This window comes from Medicago truncatula, chromosome 4 (assembly GCF_003473485.1).
Source record: "Medicago truncatula cultivar Jemalong A17 chromosome 4, MtrunA17r5.0-ANR, whole genome shotgun sequence".
NCBI classification, from domain to species: domain Eukaryota; kingdom Viridiplantae; phylum Streptophyta; class Magnoliopsida; order Fabales; family Fabaceae; genus Medicago; species Medicago truncatula.
The window spans coordinates 63,057,870-63,079,323 of NC_053045.1; the positions used below are offsets into that span (position 1 = coordinate 63,057,870).

General features: G+C 34.6%; 3 protein-coding genes across 3 annotated transcripts; all 3 read right to left on the reverse strand.

Annotated features, from left to right (window-relative positions):
• Window positions 1-6,663: 6,663 nt before the first annotated feature.
• On the reverse strand, window positions 6,664-10,097 carry LOC11438630 (two-component response regulator ARR12). Its single transcript, XM_024781168.2, has 6 exons — window positions 9,959-10,097; window positions 8,675-8,827; window positions 8,413-8,565; window positions 8,179-8,238; window positions 7,946-8,022; window positions 6,664-7,698 (listed from the first exon to the last, which is right to left on the reverse strand). The coding sequence occupies exons 1-6, from the start codon at window positions 10,095-10,097 to the stop codon at window positions 6,664-6,666; spliced, it is 1,617 nt and encodes a 538-aa protein (XP_024636936.1).
• Window positions 10,098-11,865: 1,768 nt separating this feature from the next.
• Window positions 11,866-13,639, reverse strand: LOC11437879 (two-component response regulator ORR24). Its single transcript, XM_003610334.4, has 3 exons — window positions 13,569-13,639; window positions 12,264-13,322; window positions 11,866-12,098 (listed from the first exon to the last, which is right to left on the reverse strand). Exons 1-3 carry the CDS (start codon window positions 13,614-13,616, stop codon window positions 12,081-12,083), a joined length of 1,125 nt encoding a protein of 374 aa, XP_003610382.4. The 5' UTR covers window positions 13,617-13,639; the 3' UTR covers window positions 11,866-12,080.
• Window positions 13,640-13,785: 146 nt separating this feature from the next.
• Window positions 13,786-15,541, reverse strand: LOC120579998 (two-component response regulator ARR12-like). The gene is made up of 3 exons (XM_039832837.1): window positions 15,272-15,541; window positions 14,298-14,450; window positions 13,786-14,177 (listed from the first exon to the last, which is right to left on the reverse strand). The coding sequence occupies exons 1-3, from the start codon at window positions 15,411-15,413 to the stop codon at window positions 13,786-13,788; spliced, it is 687 nt and encodes a 228-aa protein (XP_039688771.1). The 5' UTR covers window positions 15,414-15,541.
• Window positions 15,542-21,454: the final 5,913 nt, after the last annotated feature.

Genomic DNA, 21,454 nt, shown 5'->3' on the forward strand with positions numbered 1-21,454 from the left:
GAAATTATAATGGAAGTGTTATTTAGCGACATGGGAAAGAAATGATTATTCATGAATTCGTCAAGTTCGTTTCACTTGAATTGTGTTTAGATGGCCAAATGGATAGTAGCATGGTTATCTTCTGTTAAGTTTGCTTACAGTTATGTCTGCCAACTGAGACAGTTATTTGCATTGGTTTGTTTGAAGCAAGGGTTTATAGCTTCTTAATAATCGTGGTTAAATATTCTCCTACCGTGAGGTTGATGTAGTTGAATGCACTTCCAATCATGCAACTAAAATTGTTGCACTTGCCATTACAAAATAATCAATGTTGATGCCATAGTTTCCATCGGCAGTCCAATCCATTTCTTTCTGATAAATAAGCATTAACCGCACAAGATTTTTTTTGCTGGACAAAATTAACTGTACAAGATAACTACTTGATTTTTAACTATAATTTATTTACCTAAACAATTTGCTAGGTTGAAATACAAAAGGGATGACTCCAAAAGGTTAGCATAAGTTTATAAACATGGCGTTTATAGAAAAAAAGGTTGCAAACTTTGACCACTTTTAACTTGCGACCATCCATAACTACGATTTGCAGTTGTAGCTTCAGACAGTTCATTTCCAAATGCAAGACAACATTTAACATTTTATTGGGACAATTTGAGTAGTATGTGGCCATTGAAGCAAGAAGCCAAGAAGAAAGGATAAAAGTTAAACTTAATTGGTGGTGCATCACATAAGCCAACACCACGAGAAACTCAGCAGGCTACTCAATTGGCCTCTTCCCCTCAATATCACATAAACCACAAGCAATATAATCCTTAGAGAACCTAGGTCTATATTGTTGTTATTGCTTGTGGTTTATTTTGGTTGTTGGTTGTCATTGATACTTGCTCCACGAATATAAATTTCATTGATGTGAAGTTTGGAATTGACCGAATTCACAACAATTGGCGCCCACTGTGGGGCAAGGGGAGAAGTTTGTCAAGTGTGCACCATGGGTACCAAAGGTTACATCTTGGAGATGGAAACAAGCATGGTTCAATAGAAGTGTATGGAAGCATTGAAGGTTGAGACGGTGATGTTGGTCAACCTAGCACAATCAAAGAAGGTTAAGTGTAAAGAGAGGAGGTCATGATGGTGGTGTCATGGCGGTGATGTGTGTGTTCCCAATGGGTAAGTTCAGCTTGGAGAGGCGGTGTGAATAATACTCGTGATCAACCTTTAAGGTGGAGTGACAAGGTGAAAGCATAGTGTGTGTACACATTTGGAAGTTGAGGTAGAGAAAGCTCAACTTGAGGTGGAGTTAGTGACACCGAGAATGGTACGACTATGGAGGCCTTGGGTGTTATGCTCTAGTTGTGAGCATGTGAATTCTTCAAGAGTACGGGAGGCATTCCCGGGGTTGAAGAATGTATGGTGTTGCTTGTGTGATTACCTAAAAGACCAAGGGTAATTGGAGGAAAGTGAATCTTCGGGAGGACGGGTTTGATCACTCCGGGGGCCGAAGAAGTTATGGTGTAGTCTTGTGGAACTACCTAAAATCCTAGTGTAGTTGGATTCAAGGAATAAGACTTGGAAGCTTGTGGAACTACTTGGTGTAGTTGGATGCAAGGGAAAGGTAAAGGAGAATGGTGGTTGATGGTTAAATTAGCATCATCATCATTTTAGAGTCAAGGTGCCTCAAAAATGATTTTGGAGAAAGTGAAGAAACGTGACACGATTTGGCAATCATGTCACGATTTTTGAAGGCAGTGAGCATGGTTTGCAGGGTGTCCAATCGTGACACGATTTTGGGAAAACGTGACACGATTTTCGGCTTGTTGGACACGTTTTCAGGATAAGGTTGATCGTACCTTGGGTCGTACGCACCAACTGTGACACAATTTTGCCCGGATCTGAACACTACATATGCATTCTTTGACTCATTTGTTGGGTAAGCTTAGTGAATCTCATGGAAACCAAAGGAGGGAACTTTTAGGGTTTTAGATACTAAAGGTTGAGGGTCTTTGGGTGAGGTTCAAAGCTTCAAAATGTGAATCTTGGAGAACCAAAAGAGGGGGCTCTTATGAAAAGGGTTGGTGCCTTTTGGAGAAGATTCATGGGGTTGGGAAACACATGAGTGTAGAGTCTTTTGTGAGAAACTTGGGTGAGTCTCGTGAAACCAAAAGAGAAGATCCTTAGTGAAATCAAAGGCTAAGGGTTGGTTCTCTTTTGGGGGTTAGATTCTAGAGTTGGGAAACAATTGTAAACACCTTGGGAGAGTGAAAATCATGAGTGTCTTGTTCATTGGTGAGATTGGGAAAATGGGTAGAAATTAGGGTTGTTTTTTGTGAGCTTGTTGAAGCTAATTTCTTGTAACCCATTTGTATCTCTTTGTAAGAACTCATTGATAGTGGATTGGAGGGATCAATCTCTCCTCCAGATTAAGTCAAGTTGGACCGAACTGGGTCAACAATTTCTTGGTGTTGTTATCTTTTTCTTTACTCTCTTTATCTTATTTATTCTTTGGTTGAATTGTGGTTTTGCTCTGCATTTGGTTTATAGAACATCCTTGCCTCATTCTCTGCCTTGTAGTCACACTAATTATATTGAACTTAGAGTACATTATAGCAATTCACTGCAAACTGTGTTTGATTTGGCTTCCAAACATACTGAAGGTGTGTTGGAAGCATGTCAGGCCAAATCAGTTGTTGCTCAGAAATATCTACAAGTTCCCCCACCAAATATTAGCTTACTAGAATATTTCAAGACTCATCGGTTTCTTCCTTGCTTAGTTGACGCTACGACATTTGTAAATATGTGGACATACATACTTAGGTTATACATACACAATTCAACCAAAATATTTGAATAACCATTATAGACAGCAGGAGAATCCAAACCCGTTTCTCAGCTAGTAAAACAAAGCAGCTGTTATATCAACCATATGAAAGCAATGTAATCTATCTAAGTGTAACATAAAAGATTTAATGAACTAAAAACTCCCCCAAGGGAAATCAAGAAATTCATTATTTAATTTTTTTTGAAGTGCAATACAACATTGTTCTTTAACATTTAACATTGAAAAATACTAAGTGCCTGAAATACTAACCTTAAACCGCACCGAGTGCACTTAAAACCCTCTAAATAGACTTGGCATTGAAGCAACGCAAAAGATCCTGAGAGAATCCATTTCCATCTAGAACTAGAACATCCCTACCTCATTCTCTGACTTGTAGTCATACTCATTATGTTGAATTTAAAAGCAATTCAAATCAGTTTGATTTGGCTAAGATTCACCACAAACTATGAGTGTGTTTGATTTGGCTTCCAAATCAGTTCTATTGTAATCCATAACAAACCGGCCGATTGAGGTCATTTGTTGTAGCTTTTTTAAGGACAAAAAACCACTTTTCTTAAAAAACAAATCACTCTAGAGAATATTGTATCTGTTTGTAATTTAATCCTTACAAAATCGAATTTTAGGTAATATTTTATCCAATGAAGCACTCTTAACATGTATTACCTCACGTCAATATACCACACATTCACTCAATTGGATAAATATTTAATATGGTAAATTGGATTGGGAAATCAACTGACACTGTGAGTTGTTTGATGACTTGGTCTGATTGACGTACTGCAATGACTATGCCGTTTTTAACATGTGAGAATCAATTTCCATCTAGAACTAAAAGATCCTTACCCATTTTGTGACTTGAAGTCATTGCAATCCATTCCATACTAAAATCGTCTTTGATTTGGCTTCCAAACACAATGAAGGTGTCTTTGACGCCATAGCGCATCAAACCAAACACAACATGAAGTTGTAAGAGATGCAACAGTTGTCTGTTGCTATGAAATCTTTGCAAGTACCCCCACCAAATTAAAGGCTCTTAGCTTTCTAGAACATTTTGAGACGCACCCTCACAACTCATACAGATTTCCCACTGTCAAAGGAACAAGAAGTGACTGACTTTTTGCTGTCTTTGCATTTTCTCGGCCTCCACAGTATAAGGCGGCAATTGCTCTTGTCATTTTTAGCATTGATTTCTTCCTTCCTTAGTTGACGCTACGACCTTTGTAAATATTTGGGCATACATACTTGGGTTATACATACACAATTCAACCACAATATTTGAATAACCATATAGACAGCAGGAGAATCCAAACCCGTTTCTCAGCTAGTAAAACTAAATCAGCTGTTATAACTTATATCAACCATATGAGAGCAATGTAATCTAAGTGTAACAGAAAAGATTTCACGAACTGAAAACTCCCCCAAAGGAAATTAAGAAATTCATTTTTTTTAAGTGCAATACAACATTGTTCTTTAACATTGAAAAATGCCAAGTGCCTGAAATACTAACGTTAAAACGTAAATTTTTATGAAAATTTATATACATAGAGATGGTCTTGTATAAACACAAGCATTGACACAAAATTTAAACACAAACACATCAATTGATACCACTTCAATCCTTTTCTTGTTAATTTTTTTAGTTTTACGTGTGTGCCTAACATGTAATATTTAGTGTTTGTGCCTAACTAAGTATTTCTCGCACTTAAAACCCTCTAAATAGAGGACTGAAGCAAAAGAAATAATAAACGTTGAAGCCATATGCCCCTAAAAACTGTTTTCCTAAAAAAAATAATTATTGGATTTGGAGCCATGCTAAAACTAATAAGTACTCTGATCGTACTTTAATGTAGAATTTTGCATTAAAAAAATTGATTGAACAATTTTCAAAACAAAATTCCACATTCAAGTTTTAAAAAAATGTTCCTTCAAAGGATAGGCTGAGAACGCTATGTAATGGTCGTTGTTCAAAGCACTTTATTTATACTTAAGTCTCTGGTGTCTGTTGTTTCCATCCAACGATGTGGGACTTGGCCACAAGTAACTCAGCACAGCACCACCAACAACCTTGCTATTCTACTTCTACCTTAAACTTTGAATATTGGAAAGAAGCATTTTTACCACAATTAGTTAACACGGCTCGATAAAAAATTCTTGTTTAAACTTTCTAATAATGTTTCATCCTTACATTGAGTTTAAAAGTGACTTTAAGATTAGCTAAATACATGATCTGTTTCCATAATACCATACATGATCTCGTTCCTTCATGGTGGGAATATCCTTACCTCATTCTTATGCTGAATTTATAGTAGATAAAAGCAATTTACTGCTTAAACAGCGCATGGCGGCAGTGTTATGGAGCCTTTGGAAACACCGTAACCTTAAATTTTGGCAAAACGAACAAGAGCTGTGTGTTCATGTTTTTGATCCGGGCTCGACACTTAATGGACGAATGGCTGTCAGCGCAACCTCAGTCTCAGCCTTCATCTATGCAGAACAGGTCAGAACATGCCAGAGGCACCTCTCAGCAGCTCCTACAATCACAGTCTCGGCATGTGCATCCACCGTCAGCAAGTCCTTCTCTGTGGCAGAAACCACAACCCGGTAGAGTAAAGTGTAACATTGACGCTTCTTCTCTTCCTCTTGGAACCGTACAGGTATTGGGGCCTGTTTACGCGATGAAGATGGCACCTTTATCCTTGCTCAAACTATGAGTTTTCCTATAAAGTACTCTGTTGATGTTGGGGAAGCTCTTGGTTTGTTTCATGCATTGCAATGGTTAGCAGACATGCAATTCGATGGTGTGGATTTTATGGTCGACTCCAAGGTAACTGCAGATGCTTTTAATTCTCACCGCCATGATGCAACAGAGTTTGGCCAAGTCATTATAGCATGTCAGAATCTTTTTTCTTCCTCATTTGCAAACTCTAGGGTGGAGTTTAGTCGGATACAAGCAAATGTGGCTGCCCACGTTCTCGCCGGTGAAGCCACTTTAACAGCTAGTCCCACAATATATTAGGAAGTACCCGATTGTATTGAATCTATTATCATTAATGAAATGCTATAAGCATCTTTTCCTCAAAAAAAAAAAGAAAAAAGAAGCAATTTACTGCAAACTAACAGTATGTTTGATTTGGCTTCGAAATCAGTTTTATTGTAATCTGTAACAAACGGGCAGTTTGAGGCCGCTTGTTGTAGCTCTTTTAAGGAAAAAAATCATTTTTTAAAATAAAAAAAAATCATTTCAAAGAGTATTTTATCCGTTTGTTACAATTTAATATTAAAAAAATAAGAATTTATAAAAACTCTAAAAACAATTTCAAAGAGTAGCTTTCCAAAAATAATCTCTAAAGCAGTACCAGTCATAAATCATAAATATATATGAAGAGGGAGAGGCAACTCAATGACTAAGAAAATAGTTTATATATAAAATTTATAAATCCTTAAGTGAAATCTCTTCTAACTTATGATTATTCATACGCAGATAAGCTATGATTTGTAGCTTCAGCAAAATCACGTCCAAATAGTCTTGAGGTGCAAGAAACAGAATTTGAATATAAATCCAAACTATTGGTTATACTCGATAAAATGGCTTCAAGACGGGTAACTTTCACGAATTTGATACTCATAGGTTCTTGGTAAATCAGAAGGATTCATATGCATGATCCAACATGGTAAGATCAAATTGCATTTCTCCATCTATCAACTACGTTTCATTTTAATCCTGAATCATAAACATAATTTCACAAAATTAAAAAAGAAATCAGTATGGACCTTTCTAAGACAAAACACATGAATATTTTAATTCGTGCATACCTGCTCAACCGCTTCACTTATTGTGTCATCCAAGGCAAAGAACTATTCTGAACGAATCCATCTACATCAAGCAATTGCTCAAAAAAGCAATCACCATTTGATTCCATAGTTCTTTCGTCTGAATAGAATTTTTCAACTACAGGCATCTGAGTGATTAATGGACTAATAGTTTGGGGTACACTATGGACCATGGAACTTGTGTCTGCATTAGAAGAATCCAAGGTATTGTTGAAGGAAGAACCCACATTTTGCTGATGCGTGTAACATGAAGCCGTTACAACACTCCCAAGTAATCCATCTTGACATTGCATCGTTTCCTCTAAAGGAACATCAATGACGCGTATCGAAGAAAAATCATCTGGATTTTTCTTAAATTGAGAACTGAGTGAGGCAAACTTTAAGCTATTGTGAGATATTTGATCATTATTAAAATCCTCACTCAATGGAGAAGGATTGGAAGCAAAGTTATAGGAACCACTTGTAGCAGGGTTAAAAGATTTTTGTTCCATAGCAGGACCTCCAACAGATGGGTGATTTATGAATGCTCTTGAATTATGTGTTTGTAGGTGATTGCTTGAGATGCAAGAAAGAAAACTATTTGCATTATTAACATTAGCTCTGATGTCTTGGAAGCCAGAAGAATCTGTAAATGCACTTGAATCATCAATTGGACTTAATTTCATGTTACCAGGTGGGTAAATGTTCTGCTGAAATTGGTTAATTTCCACTGACGTTCGAACACCCTTTAAAGCACTCGAGCTTTCACTTGCAAAAAACAATGGCTGCTTGTAACTGGGAATGTTTTGAGACTGAAGTGGAGGGACTAGTGCAGAAGAACTCATTCCTCTCAAGTTCAAGCCAGATGGTGCGTTCAACCGACAAAACATGTTACTAGATGCATATGTTGGCAATGTGCTGCTTAAGATTCTTCTTGATCCAGGTAAGGTACAAAAATCTCCATATCCAGCTACTGAATTCTTTTGTAGGTGAGGATCTAATGCAGCATCTACTCTAGCCTGTTTAGATGGTCTTTTGAGACTAAGTTTGTATTTCTGCAATTGAAAACGAGAACGAGCTTACACGTAGTTTTCACTCTTATGTTTCATAAAGGAGATTGTTGAAATTTCAATGAATAACGGATATAAAAAACTTTCACACCATTATTTGCATACAAGCATATGTTTAAAAGTAAAGTATCCCTTTTAACTTCGACGGTATTTGCAAAAAGGTGGTGATAAAATATTTTAATGATAAACTAGTATGAATTTTTTTGACAAAAGAAGAAATTATAGTTTGTACCTGCAAATGGCTAGCTACATTTTCCCTTGTAAGCCCTTCAACATTCATCAAGTCACATATCTTCTTAGGATAAGCCTCTGCAATAACAGTTGAAGAAAGTACATGTTAGGAACAATAATATCCATATGTAAGTTTCAATCATCAAATGGTCTTGTTAAAGATTCCATGTTTTAAAGTCAATCAAATTAGCAAAGTAACAAAAGAAAAAAAAAATGATTGTCACATAAACTCACTATCAAGGCCGAGTTGACTAACTATAGATACAAATTTTTTATGCAGTTCATCATCCCAAACTAAACGAGGCTTCTTCCGAGTCGAGCGTTCCTCATCATTATCTTCTTCTGCTTCTTCTTCTTCCTCTTCTTCATCTTCACTTTGTTCCTTTATTTTTTGTCCACGGGTTTTATTCCTGTTAGCAATATTTTCAGATGAGGTGTCTTGACTACATATCCCATCAGTAATGATACCTTTATTCCGATCCTTGCTTTCAATCTTCTTTCTCACTACATGTTGCCATATGTTCTTAAGCTCTTCCAATCGGATTGGTTTCACTAGATAGTCGCAAGCGCCTTTCATCACACCTTTCATCACCCTCTCTCTATCATCATTTCCTGACAACACTATATCACACAAAAAAAAATCATCACTTAAAGACACTATCTGAATATAAGAAGTGAATCTTAGTTAGCTGAATAATAAACATGCTAAAACAAAGGTATGTGAGCTTACTGATGAAGGGTAGGTCTATTTCAAGTCCAACTTGCTCAAGGAGCTTGAATCCATCCATTTCTGGCATGCTTACATCACTAATTACAAGGTCAAACATATCTCTTTTTTCCCTCAACAATTCTAGCGCTTCCACAGGTTTCGTAGTTGTAGTAACTGCAACAACCAAGAATCAAAGTAGTGATTCAGTGAGAGACATTTAAAATAAAAAGGCTTCCTGTGTTATAAAGGACCGTCAATTCACCCACTAATAGCAAACGTTTAATAAAAATAGTGAGGCTTCTAGTTCCCACTTCCAACACTAATGTTTCATCCCAATAAAATAGTAGTGATCTTTACAAGATTTAAAATTTCAACTTTATGAGAACAGAAAATACCGCTGTCTCGCAAAAGAATGAATTTCTGTATCTAAAATCAAGAAAATTGTCAACTGATGTGTGTGTATATGTACATATACAATTAGATTACAATACTATACAAGCGAACAAATAAAGTGTCCTCAAAGAAATTTGCAATAATTTTTACTTATTTTAAATGCAAATTAGAGCAGCATAGAATAATAGAAAATGAGAAAACAGTATTTAGGAAAGTTGAATTCAACAACACTTCAAAAAATCATATTCATTCATAATTTGTACCAAACAGACTAGCAATGTCTTTTCCAATCAAAACAACTGAATTATTTGCAAGAAACTCATCCTCTATTTTTATTTCCGACTTTTGTCTTACCATTTTTATTGCTAGCAAAGTTCTCTATGTATTTGTTACAAAGACCGGAAGTGTCAAAACACGAGAAATACAATTTCCAATCAAATAATAATTTTTTATCTTTTATGTTTCTACTAAATTTTTGGCAAATATACTTGTTTGGGTAGTTCAACATATATTATTAGGGTGGCTAAACATAAAAGCTTACTTATTTATACATGAAATAAACCAAAAATTGGGAAAATATTGTGACATCACATCGAAAATATTGAGAAAACAAAAGTGATTGAATGTAAGATGTGTCGGTGTTGGATACTAGCACACGCTAGACACCGACTACAAAGCTTATAAGTTATAACCAATATGTCGTGGTTCAAACTCTAAAAACTAATATAATCATCACTAAATTACTAACAAGTAACATTTGCCCCGATTAAAAAAAGGGTTTCTGTATCAAAGATAGTTCCAATTATAAGTTTACACCACTGCATGAGAGGAGAATAGTACCGGGAAAACATCAAAGAATCATCAATGCAGAAATGAATTGACTGAAAGAAAGAAGAAAAAATGGAAACGAACCATTATACTTGCACATAAGAAGAAACTTCTCCAACAGTTTGAGACAAGTTTGATCGTCATCAACAGCCAGAACACGCATACCCACCGGAAAATCTTCTCTGAAGACATTTTCAACCTCCAAAGGATTCTCCACAGCCATCGTGAACCAGAATCAAATATCCAAAACAGAAAACAAGTATTGATCAGTGATCAGACAAATCACACTCGAAAAAGTTCCAAACTCAAGAAAAGGCCTAGAGAGAAAAACACAAATATTCAATCAATGGCTTTGTTCTGCTATATGTTGTTGTGAAAACACAGAGGAATATGTTTTTTCTCTAAGCTTGCAAGGAAAGAAATTAATTTCATGATTTGATAAGATGTTTTCCAAATTTATTATCGTTTTTTTTTTTAAGTAATGATTTTTAATACAACAAAGCAAAGTGTAACCCACAGAAACAAAACCGTGTTCCAAATTGAATCACTCTGTCTTTACATGTTTTATTTTCCATAAAAACGTGTGCTTCTTTTGGCATGTAATGATTAAGAAATCCCCAGATGTAGTGGTGCAAGATACATAGGGGTTACAAGTAAGTTTTTCTCTCAATCTTGATCAAATAGTCACCGGTGTTTTGAATGTGTGAACCATGAGACAGCAAGAAATCCAATTTCTACGAGTACTAGTCCTTGTTTCCCTGGTTACATTTCAATTCCCTACTTTGAATTTTAAGAAGGAAAAAAAAACTCTCACACTTATCAACTGAGTCGACCTTCGTTGACAAACAGTAATTATTTATATTTGAAGCCAACAAATGCGTAGGATAAGCTTTGTTTTGGTTTATAATTGAGATCGGAAGAAATCTTTTGGAAGGTAATCTTGTAGGAAAAGAAATCGTTGTGATTGTACAGCATTGTCCCTAAAACATGAACAGCCGGATTCAAAACAATGAAAATGAAAACTTGGAGTCTTTAATCACAATTTTATTAGTAGGGTCTAGTAACCTTCTTTGTAAATTACCGAAAATACTATAAATTATGAGATCCCTGTATGTTAAAGACAAAATGTTAACTACTACATTAAAAAATATTTTATTATTTATTAAAAAATGTCTAAAATTATCAATGCATTTGATGTTTTGTTTTCTAATAAATAGTACTTTATATTTTTTTTTTATTATTCAACTGATATCATAGAACAATGGAATATCAACAACAATATGGTAGGAGTTTATTCCTTAAAAAAAAATATGCATGTTTATGTTTATGTTTCCTCAGATTATGTGTACAACTGTACATTGATGCTTTGAGTTTGCATTTGAGTGGTGCATTTTTTTCTTTCTGTTTGGGTAGAATTGATGGATAATTGTTCCCATTGAATGATGCAATTTCACATTTAGTGCGTGGACCATTTTGGTCTTGTATTTTCTCTTGTTTATTGAAGTGTTGATATTTTGGAGACTTTCTTGAAGTGTATGTCCATTAAATTGCAAGTCTAAGAAAAATTAAATCATCTCAATTCTTAGAACTTTGGTTGAACACTTATTCAATGTGAAATTCTTAACACAAATTACAGCATGTCAGAAGACCACACACTCACTCAATTGGATTAATATTTAGTGTGGTAAATTGGAAAAGTAACTGAAAACGTGAGTTATTTGATCTTTGTCCAACAATACTAATTCACGGGCCGCTATTTTAACACGATAGAAACCATTTCCATCTAAAACTAGAACATCCCTTGCATATTCTCTGACTTACAGTCATGTACTCATTGTATTGAACTTGGAGTTCATGGTAGCAATCCACCACAAACTAAGAGCTTGTTTGATGCAACAGTTCTTGCTTGTGAAGTCAGTCTTTAAAAATAGTTTATATATAAAGTTTATAAACATAAAGATAATAGTAACAGTTGTAAAAATAAACTGGACTGCTAGCACATACTAGTAATACTAAAGACATAGGATAAATCTCCTCTAAGTTACGGCCAGCCATAAGCTACGATATGCGGCTACAGAAAATTCTAGTTCAAATAGTCTTGGGATGCAAGAAATAAAATTTTAAGATAAATCCAAGCTTCTAGTTAAACTTCTCGATGAAACAGCTCCAAGACTGGAGTAACTTTCATGGCTTTGATGCTCCTTGGTTAATCAGATGGACTCTGCTGCAAAATCCAACATTGTAAGATCAAATTTCATTTCTCCATCTATCAATTACGTCTCATTTTAATCTTGAATCATAAACTTACTTTTACAAAATAAAAAAATAAATCAGTATGGAACTTGCTAAGAAGTGATTAATACATAAGAATATTTTTAATCGTATATACCTGTTTAACCGCTTCACTTATTGTGTCATCCAAAGACACACAACTATTCTCAATCAATCCGTCTAGAGCTAGCAGTTGCTCAAAAAAGCAATCACCACGTGGTTCCGTCACTCTTGCATCTGAATAAAATTTCTCAACTTGAGGCATCTGAGTCATTAATTGACTATTTGTTTGGGGTACACTTTGTACCATGGAACTAGTGTCTTCATTATAAGAAGCAAGAGAGTCCAAGGTATTGTTGAAGGAAGAGCTGACATTTTGCTGCTGCGTCGTGTAACATGAAGCCTTTACAACATTCCCAAGTAAGCCATCTTGACATTGCATCGCTTCCTCCGAAGGAACAGCAAGTGTCGAAGAAAAATCAACTGGACTTTTCCTAAAGTGAGAACTGGGAGAGGCAAAATTTAAGCTATTGCCAGAAATTTGATCATTGTTAAAATCCTCACTCAATGGAGAAGGATTGGAAGCAAAGTTAGATGAACCATATGTAGCAGGATTAAAAGATTTTGGTTCCACGTAAGCCCCTCCAACAGAAGAGTGATTTACAAATGCTCCTGAATTATGTGTTGATAGGTTATTGCTTGAGATGCAAGAAAGAGAACTATTTGCATTATTAACAGTATCTCTGATGTCTTGGAAGCCAGAAGAAACTGTAAAAGCACTTGTATAATCAATTGGATTTAAATTCTTGTTACCAAGCGGATAAATGTTCCGCTGAAACTGGTTAATTTCCGCCGATGTTCGAACACCCTGGGAAAAACTCAAGCTTTCACTTGCAGAAAACATCGGCTGCTTGAAACTGAGAATGTTTTGAGACTGAAGTGGTGGGACTGGTGCAGAAGGACTCATTCGTCTAAAGTTCAAACTAGATGGTGCGTTCAGCCGACAAAACATGCCACTAGATGCATATGTTGGCAGTGTGCTACTTAAGATTCTTCTTGATCCAGGTAAGGTGCAAAAATCTCCATATCCACGTACTGAACCCTTTTGCTGGAGAGGATCTAGTGCAGCATCTACTTTAGCCTGTTTAGACGGTCGTTTGAGACTAAGTCTGTATTTCTGCAATCAAAAACAAGAATGAGCTTACACACCGTTTTCATACTTTTGTTTCGTAAACTAGCTTGTTGAAATTTAAATGAACAACGGATCTAAAAAAATTTCACACCATTATTTGTATGCAAGTGTATTTTTAAAAGTAAATTATCCCCTTCAAATCAACCGTATTTGCAAAAAGGCGATGATCAAATATTTTAATAATAAAGTAGTCTGATTTTTTTTTACTAAAGGGTAAGTTATAATTTGTACCTGCAAATGGCTAGCTACATTTTCCCTTGTAAGCCCTTCAACATTCATCAAGTCACGTATTTTTTTAGGATAAGCCTCTGCAATAATAGATGAAGAAACTACATATTAGGAACAATAATATCCATATTTAAGTATCAATCATCAATGGTCTTAAGTTTCATGTTTTCAAGTCAAGCAAGTTAGCAAAGTAAAAAAAAAAAAACAAAAAAAAACATTGTCATATAAACTCACTGTCAAGGCCAAGCAGATTAACTATAGAAACAAATTTTTTATGCAACTCGTTATCCCAAACAAAACGCGGCTTCTTCCGAGTTGAGTGTTCCTCGTCATTCTCTTCATCAGTATCTGCTTCTTCCTCCTCACTTTGTTCCTTTCTTTTTCGTCCATGCGTTTTATTCTTCTTAGGAATATTTTCAGATGAGGTGTCTTGACCAGATACCCCATCACTAATGATACCTTGATTTTGATCCTTGCTTTCAATCTTTTTTCTCACTACATGTTGCCATATGTTCTTAAGCTCCTCCAATCGGATCGGTTTGACTAGATAGTCGCAAGCGCCTTTCATCACACCTTTCATCACCCTTTCTCTATCATCATGTCCTGACAACACTATATCACACCAATAGAAAAAAAAAATCATCACTTAAAGATTCTATATGAATATAAGAAGTGGATCTTAATTAGCTGAATAATACACATGTTAAGACAATTTAAGGTTTGTTAGCTTACTAATGAAAGGCAGGTCCATCTCAAGTCCAACTTGCTCAAGGAGCTTGAAACCATCCATTTCTGGCATGTTTACATCACTAATTATAAGATCAAACATGCTTCTCTTTTCCCTCAACAATTCAAGCGCTTCCACTGACTTCGTAGTTGTAGTAACTGCAACAACCAAGAATCAAAGTAGTGATTCAGTGAGAGATATTTAAAATAGAAGTAATCTTTAAAAGATGTAAGTTTCAACTTTAGGAGAACACGATTAAAACACAACCATATTGCAAAAGAATGAATTTTTGTATCTAAATTCATGAAAACTGTACTGATGTGTGTATATAACCTATATGTAGCTGATGTGAGGGACGCCGGAAGGGTGCGGTTATGGTGCATAAGAAAATCCTTATGCACCCTGCATAAATCCAGAAATGGTTTTGGAGTACAACTCACAGAAACCATTTCCACAGCAAAATGGTTTTGGCATAATTTTATGCAGGGTGCTGGAAACCATTAAGTACATCTAATGGTTTTGAAATACAACTCACAGAAACCATTTTTGGATTTATGCAGGGTGCATAAGGATTTCCTTATGCACCATAACCACACCCACACCGGAAAACTTACATAACATTATAAATTTATAACCTATACACATCACACTTATAATAATTTGAGAAAATGTAAGTGATTGAATGAGTTGTGCCCGATACTAATTAACACATGTCGGAGTCCAAACATTCTTATAGCTTGCTTATAACCAAGAAGTCATTGTTGAAACCCTAGAAACTAAAATAGTCACTCACTAATCACTAACAACTAACACTTGCCGATAAAATAAAATAAAAAGGGAAAAAAAAGGGTTTGTTATATCAAAGATACTTCCAATTATATGTTTAGATCATTGCATGAGAGAAGAATAGTAAGTGAAAACATGAAAGCATCATAAATGGAGAATCAAATTGACCAAATGAAAAAGAAAGGCAACGAACCATTATACTTGCATGTGAGAAGATGCTTCTCCAGCACTTTGAGACTAGTCTGATCATCATCAACAGCCAGAACACGCATACCAACTGGAAAACCTTCTTCTGTAACATCTTCACCCACCAAACGATCCTCCACAGCCATCATAAACCAGAAAACAAATAAACAAAACAGAAAACAAGTATATTGATTAGTGATCAAACAAATAACACACGAATAAGTTCAAGAAAAGACCTAGAGAGAAAAATGCAAATATATTTAATGGCTTTGTTCTCTTTTCTTAACAACAAAGAAGAATAAGGTTTTGTAACTAAATATATTTGTTGGGGATTTGCCAAACAAAACTAGAAACTTTTGAGGAAAGAAATTGATTTCATGATTTGATGCGATATTTTCTTTCCAAATTTATTATCAGTTTTTTTTTTCTTAACCATTACTATGTGCTTGTTATGACTAATACTATAATTTTCGATGCTTGTTTTGAGTTTATTGAGGTTTAATGGACATTAAATGTGTGTGCTTATTTTGGCATCTAATGATTACGAAATTTTCGCACCGCGACTTTGTTATTAGGAGTGACTCAGAAAATATAATCCTTCAAATATTTTATTTTACTTCAATTGGGGAACATGTCTCAAAAATTGCAACCAAAAATAGAACGTGTCAAAAAAAAAAAAACTCTTACAAATCTTTTTCTCTGTCTACAAAAAAAAATTAGCCTTAAAAAAATTGCTTTTTTGACAAATTATTTGTTACGGATTTTTTTTTCCTCTTGAGTCCTATATAATCTTAGAAATATAAACGAACCCGTGACTCAATAGACAATAGGAAATCCAATGTTTACGAGTACGGGTCCTTTTTTCTTTCAGAGGTGAGTCCCATTTTCTTTGATTATATTTCAACTTGCTCCTTCGTTATAAGAAGAAAAAAATTATTTCTATTTAATTCTTTTTTATTTTATGTAAAAAATACTTTACCATCCTTGATTAATTGTTATCGTCTCACAACATTATAATTAATGCAAAGATATTTCTGAAACAGTAGTATTTAAATATTGATTGAGTGATTAACCTTTGCTTATAGTTGAAAAACCAATAAATACACTACATTTTGGTCTGTTTTTTAATAGACGAAATGACAAAATATTATAGACTCATACACAAAGGTGGAAATGTTGGGTTTGGACCGTGATGTCTCGCTTAACAATCTTGATATTAATGATAGTTGAATTAGGACTTGTGGATCTTTTAATCCTTGTTATTGGAGAGGTACGAGTCAACAAAAATTGATATCATATTTGGGAAATGCTAACCGGTGCCCCCGGGGCACTGGTTAAGGATATGAGAAAGGAAATTATATAGTAGTTAATGCATTGAAATTGTATAATTAATTTATAATAAAGTCAAAAACAATTTCCTTTTATGGTAATAATTTCCTTTTATGGTATGTTTAACCAGTGTCCCGGAGGCACCGGTTAGCAGGACCCATCATATTTAGTGGAAGCATATTTCTTTTCTTTTTGGTGGTAATAAATATTTTTAAAGGCCCCTCAAAAAGAAATTAAGGCAACTTTGTCGGACAAAAACGGGTCTTGTACAATTTTGTCTCCCAAAATATGAACTGTCAGAATCGAAACAATGAAAATGGAAACTTCGAAAGTTTCTAATCATAAATTTAATCATACGGTCTATTATAGTACTTTATGAGATCCCTGTATGTTAAAGACAAAATGTTAACTACATTTAAACAAAGTTAATACTCTTGACCAAAAAAATAAATTAATACTATTTATTAAGAAATGTCTAAAATTATCAATGCTTTTAATATTTTGCATTTAATTTACCAATACGGTCTATTATACTATATGAGATCCCAATAATTTTTTTTGTAGAAAAAGTTTTATGGTGCAACAAAACTAATGACGAGGAACAACGAATTAATAAGTGCCGTAGGATCCTTCATGAGATTGCAAATTATTTTAGCTTTTATGTATTTTGAAATTATAACACCACTACCCCATGATTCGTGTCGTGCTATTGTTTCTCGCACTACGTAGCAATGCTATTTTTTTATTATACGTTCATCTAATATCATACGAACAAGAAGACCTTAGCTGTATTTTGATATAGAGTAAATGATTCTTATTTCTAAAATTTCTTATTTCATAATTGTTGTTGGTCGAACGACACTTAACTGTCATTGTCATTTGTCTCTCCAACAATAATTAAGTGTCATTTGCTATTTTTTAGATCATATGAATCACTTTTTAAACCCATTTAAAAATATCTTGAAAGTCAGCTAAGTTAATTGTTGTTAGGGGTAAATAGGTAATTTTGAGATGGATTGAAGAATTTTTGAAAGCCTAAAGATTAATACACGGTTGGCAATGATCCGGTGGTATAGCGTGATGCTTGATGGTGTGTGGTCGATGGTCCAGTCCCCAACTTTGGCTTGCTTGATGTAGAAAACTACATGTGTATGCATATGAATTTTTTTTATCCTTTGTAAGTAGTAATTAACGACATAAACTAAGTCTGTTAAATAATAATTTTATCCACTCAACAAACCGAACAATGCAATGATATCATATCATTGATGATAATATGTCAATTCTAATTTCTCATATGATATAAATTTTATTTAGTCCTTGTAAAAAGAATGGTTTGCTCGTAAATTGCTTAATTTTAATAAATGATTTTGTACATTGTCTCTACATATTCCCACCTTAGCATACATGCAAGAATTACTGGTCAATTATTTCGAAAATTTATTCGTTTGTCTCTACAAACTCTTTTGTGAGTGGGATTGAATTAAGTCCGTCATATTTTTGTAAAGTAAATGTTTTTAGTATATTAATATTATGTTGGGAATTTTTTTTTAAGAAGTTAAAATGAAATATATTACTGAAAGTTTGGAGATTTTAGTATAAGGAGTGTCAAAACCTCAGCTGAAAGAGTCAATTACAAGTAATAAAAAAAACTGGGAGCCAAAACAAGTGATGACACTAGGTCATATAACACTTTTGTTATAGTTTTTATGTAATTTTGGTTGAGTTCAGGTGATTATGCATGTGCTAGAAGCTACAAATGGCATATTTTATGTTTGCAAGAAAAGCAGAAATCGTGCTCCGATCTATGAGCATCGAGCTACAATTTGAGAGAATTTTTGAGGTTGTGGCCACGTAAAAAATTGGGCTACGATGAAAGTCCATCGTTCTCCGATTTGGCAGGCGCGTCGGATTGGATTTGAACTTAAATTACCAATCGTGCTCCAATTTGGGGCATCGGACTCCGATTTTGGCGAGACCCAGATTTTTATTATAAAAGCCAAGCTGCGTTCTAAGCAAGGGTTCGAAATTTTGGAGAAAGAAACTGTCTTTTGGAGCTGGAGATCTGGAGTGGGAGACCATCAAAACTCATATCTGGTTACCAATTTCATGTAATGAATCCTTCTTTCATATTAGTTATTTGTGCTTTAACCATGATTAGCTAGATCCTTTCTGATTAGGTCAAGAGATGATTCTGTTCTAGCTCATGTATATGTAACCTGTAACTCTTAATCTTTATGAATGTCATTCTAGTTTATTCAGTATAAATGGTTCTTAATGCTTTTATGATTCTGACCCAATATAATTGATTCAGGAGTTTATATGACTCTTGACACTAGCGTGTAACTCAGAAATATCTATACTGTTTAATCTAACGGACAATCTAGGGATGGAGCGTTGTTAGGTTGTGATAATTAAATTAACGGACTTTTAACCTTGAATGAATATAGGTTCACCTGAGGAATTAGGGAATTATAATCAGGAAAGAGGGCTTATATCTATTTTGTTAATTTGTCGTTAACTGTATATCGTTCGTAAACTTAAGAAACAGGTTGCTAATGAGTGATGAATTGATTGACCTAGTCATCTCTCCATATTATTTCTCAAACCAATTTTACCGTAACCATTTTATTTACATTTGCAATCCAAACCAATTGCCTCGGTGCAACCCCCATTTTACAAACATCCTTAATAATAATGACACTCCTGAGTAGAAGTTGAAACAGTCCATGTGGATACGAATCTTATAAATTTTATTACTTCGATATAAGTTAGTACACTTGCTAATGTTGTACGTACGCAAACGGGCTTACAAGTAACGCATAGCTCCTTCGCCCAAGAACATGTCTTTGAATTCTGCTCTCCCCCATGCATTTTTCGCTTGCGCCCTGCAGCCATGACGAAAAAACCCCTGCGTAACTTAAATCACGCTGCATGAGTTAACTCACGCAGGTGTTATAATCCGTGTGTGTTAACTCACGCCAGTTTAAAACAATCAAGTTGGAATTGTTGTTGTCATCTTAGGCACATGTTTCTTGCATTCATGGCTTTGCGGTGGAGAAACCATTTAATGAATATTAAATACCATGCCAATGAATATTAAATGCAAAGCCAATGAATCAAAAGAGCTGGCATGCAAAGCTATAATTGAAAGCCACGTGTATGGGAGAATCCATCTTCTTGCATAGAAAATGTGACAGCAAGACTTGTAAAAGTTGAAACTTAATCATAACAGAGCACCACAACAACATTATAGTATGAAAGGGATAGCATATTATAATATAAAAGGCCAGTTTTTTCTTTTGTTTTATGCACCTATGATGATGACAACAACAATCCCAGCTTGATTGTTTAAAACTTGTGTGAGGCGTGAGTTAACTTACACAGTATTTTTATACATGCGCATCTTAAGTGACGCAGCGCTAATTAAGTAACACATAGTTTAACATTTGCGCTACTTAACTAGCGCAAGGACATTTTTGGTATGGCTGCAGGGTGCGAACGAAAAGTGCAGGGGGAGAGCAAAATTCTATGTCTTTTGATGATGAGTATAGAAAGTAATACTACTGATTTAATTTTTATTTTTTAAAAAATATTCTATATTCAAATTAGTAGAATACGAAAATCACACAAATCCAACATCATTAGAACTAAAAAAGATAAATTTGTGAACAAACTCACAACATAAAATGGAAAAAATGTCTACATATCTGACAAAATCAAAATGACCGTAAGCACATGTCTTTGGATCCGTATCATAGAAGCCAAACAAATAAAGAAATATTTAGAGAGAGGCAACCAGTTTTTTCTTTTTTGAATGGCAAAGTATGAATATAAATAAATAAAGGAGGAAACAAGTCCCAAATAGATAAATATTTAGAGCAAGGTAATCAGAATCGGACCGGTCTTTGAACCGGTGTGCTAATGGGTTTGAGGTTTTAGGGTTGGACCGGGGTTCAACCGGGATCGGACCGGTATTAAGTAAATATACATTTTAAATTTTATATAATTAAAAAACATACAAAAATAATATAATATTCATATTTTTGTACAAATTATTTATATAAAGTAATACTTTTTTTGGGAATAAATTAACTATTTTTTTAAGAGGTAATATAAATTAAGGTGGCCCCTAGTATGGTCCCTTTTTTTAAAGGTCCAACCATGGACCTCATAAAATGACCGGTTATAGCAGGTTCCCATAGCTTCTTCCAGTTAAAAACATTACCCATAAAGGTGCATCAATATCTATGTGTGGGTGAATTTGAAAGACATGGAACTCCCAAATTTCACTATGCATCTAATTTAAGTTTACAATTTCATTTTCTGTGGAAGTTAAGAACAAAGTTTATGAGTTTTTTTGTTGTTGTTGGATTTGAAGTTTATGAGCTTTTGAGTCAAGTTTGAATAACAACTCACACATTAAGTTACAACTTCTCTCATCACATAATCCAACCCATAGAAACCCATACTCATCTTATGCTTAACATATGTGAACCCCACCACTCTCCCCCTCGTCATATCCTCTTAACTTGCAACCCCAACAAAGTGGAATTGAGGACAGTTAGATTTTGCAGAATTTTTTGGTCCTTAAATTTTCTGCAACTTCATTCCAAGACATAAATCGTAAAAATTAAAAACTCTGTCTAACCCCAAAACCTTTAAGCACCTCACACAGTAGAATCTTAGTCATGTGTTTTTTAAGAAGTTAAAGAACTTGGTCTGATCCGTTTAAGAAAAGGACTTGGTGTGGCGGTGGAAGGAAGAGACGAAGCAGAGAGAAGAACATGGAACTGCATCTACCACGGGCTATATCAGGTCATATTAGAAGGACCACAGTTGGACCTTAAAAAAAAAGGAC

Excerpts from the sequence above, each read along its gene's own strand:
- LOC11437879 (XM_003610334.4), bottom strand. The coding sequence starts at position 13,616 with ATGAATGTTGAAGGGCTTACAAGGGAAAATGTAGCTAGCCATTTGCAG. Across the intron at positions 13,323-13,568 it reads ATGTAGCTAGCCATTTGCAG|AAATACAGACTTAGTCTCAA; the intron begins GTACAAATTATA and ends TTTTGATTGCAG.
- LOC120579998 (XM_039832837.1), bottom strand. The coding sequence starts at position 15,413 with ATGATGGCTGTGGAGGATCGTTTGGTGGGTGAAGATGTTACAGAAGAA. Across the intron at positions 14,451-15,271 it reads TCTCACATGCAAGTATAATG|TTACTACAACTACGAAGTCA; the intron begins GTTCGTTGCCTT and ends TGGTTGTTGCAG. Across the intron at positions 14,178-14,297 it reads GATGGACCTGCCTTTCATTA|TGTTGTCAGGACATGATGAT; the intron begins GTAAGCTAACAA and ends GGTGTGATATAG.
- LOC11438630 (XM_024781168.2), bottom strand. The coding sequence starts at position 10,097 with ATGGCTGTGGAGAATCCTTTGGAGGTTGAAAATGTCTTCAGAGAAGAT. Across the intron at positions 8,828-9,958 it reads TCTTATGTGCAAGTATAATG|TTACTACAACTACGAAACCT; the intron begins GTTCGTTTCCAT and ends TGGTTGTTGCAG. Across the intron at positions 8,239-8,412 it reads AAGCAAGGATCGGAATAAAG|TTTGGGATGATGAACTGCAT; the intron begins GTATCATTACTG and ends AGCCTCGTTTAG.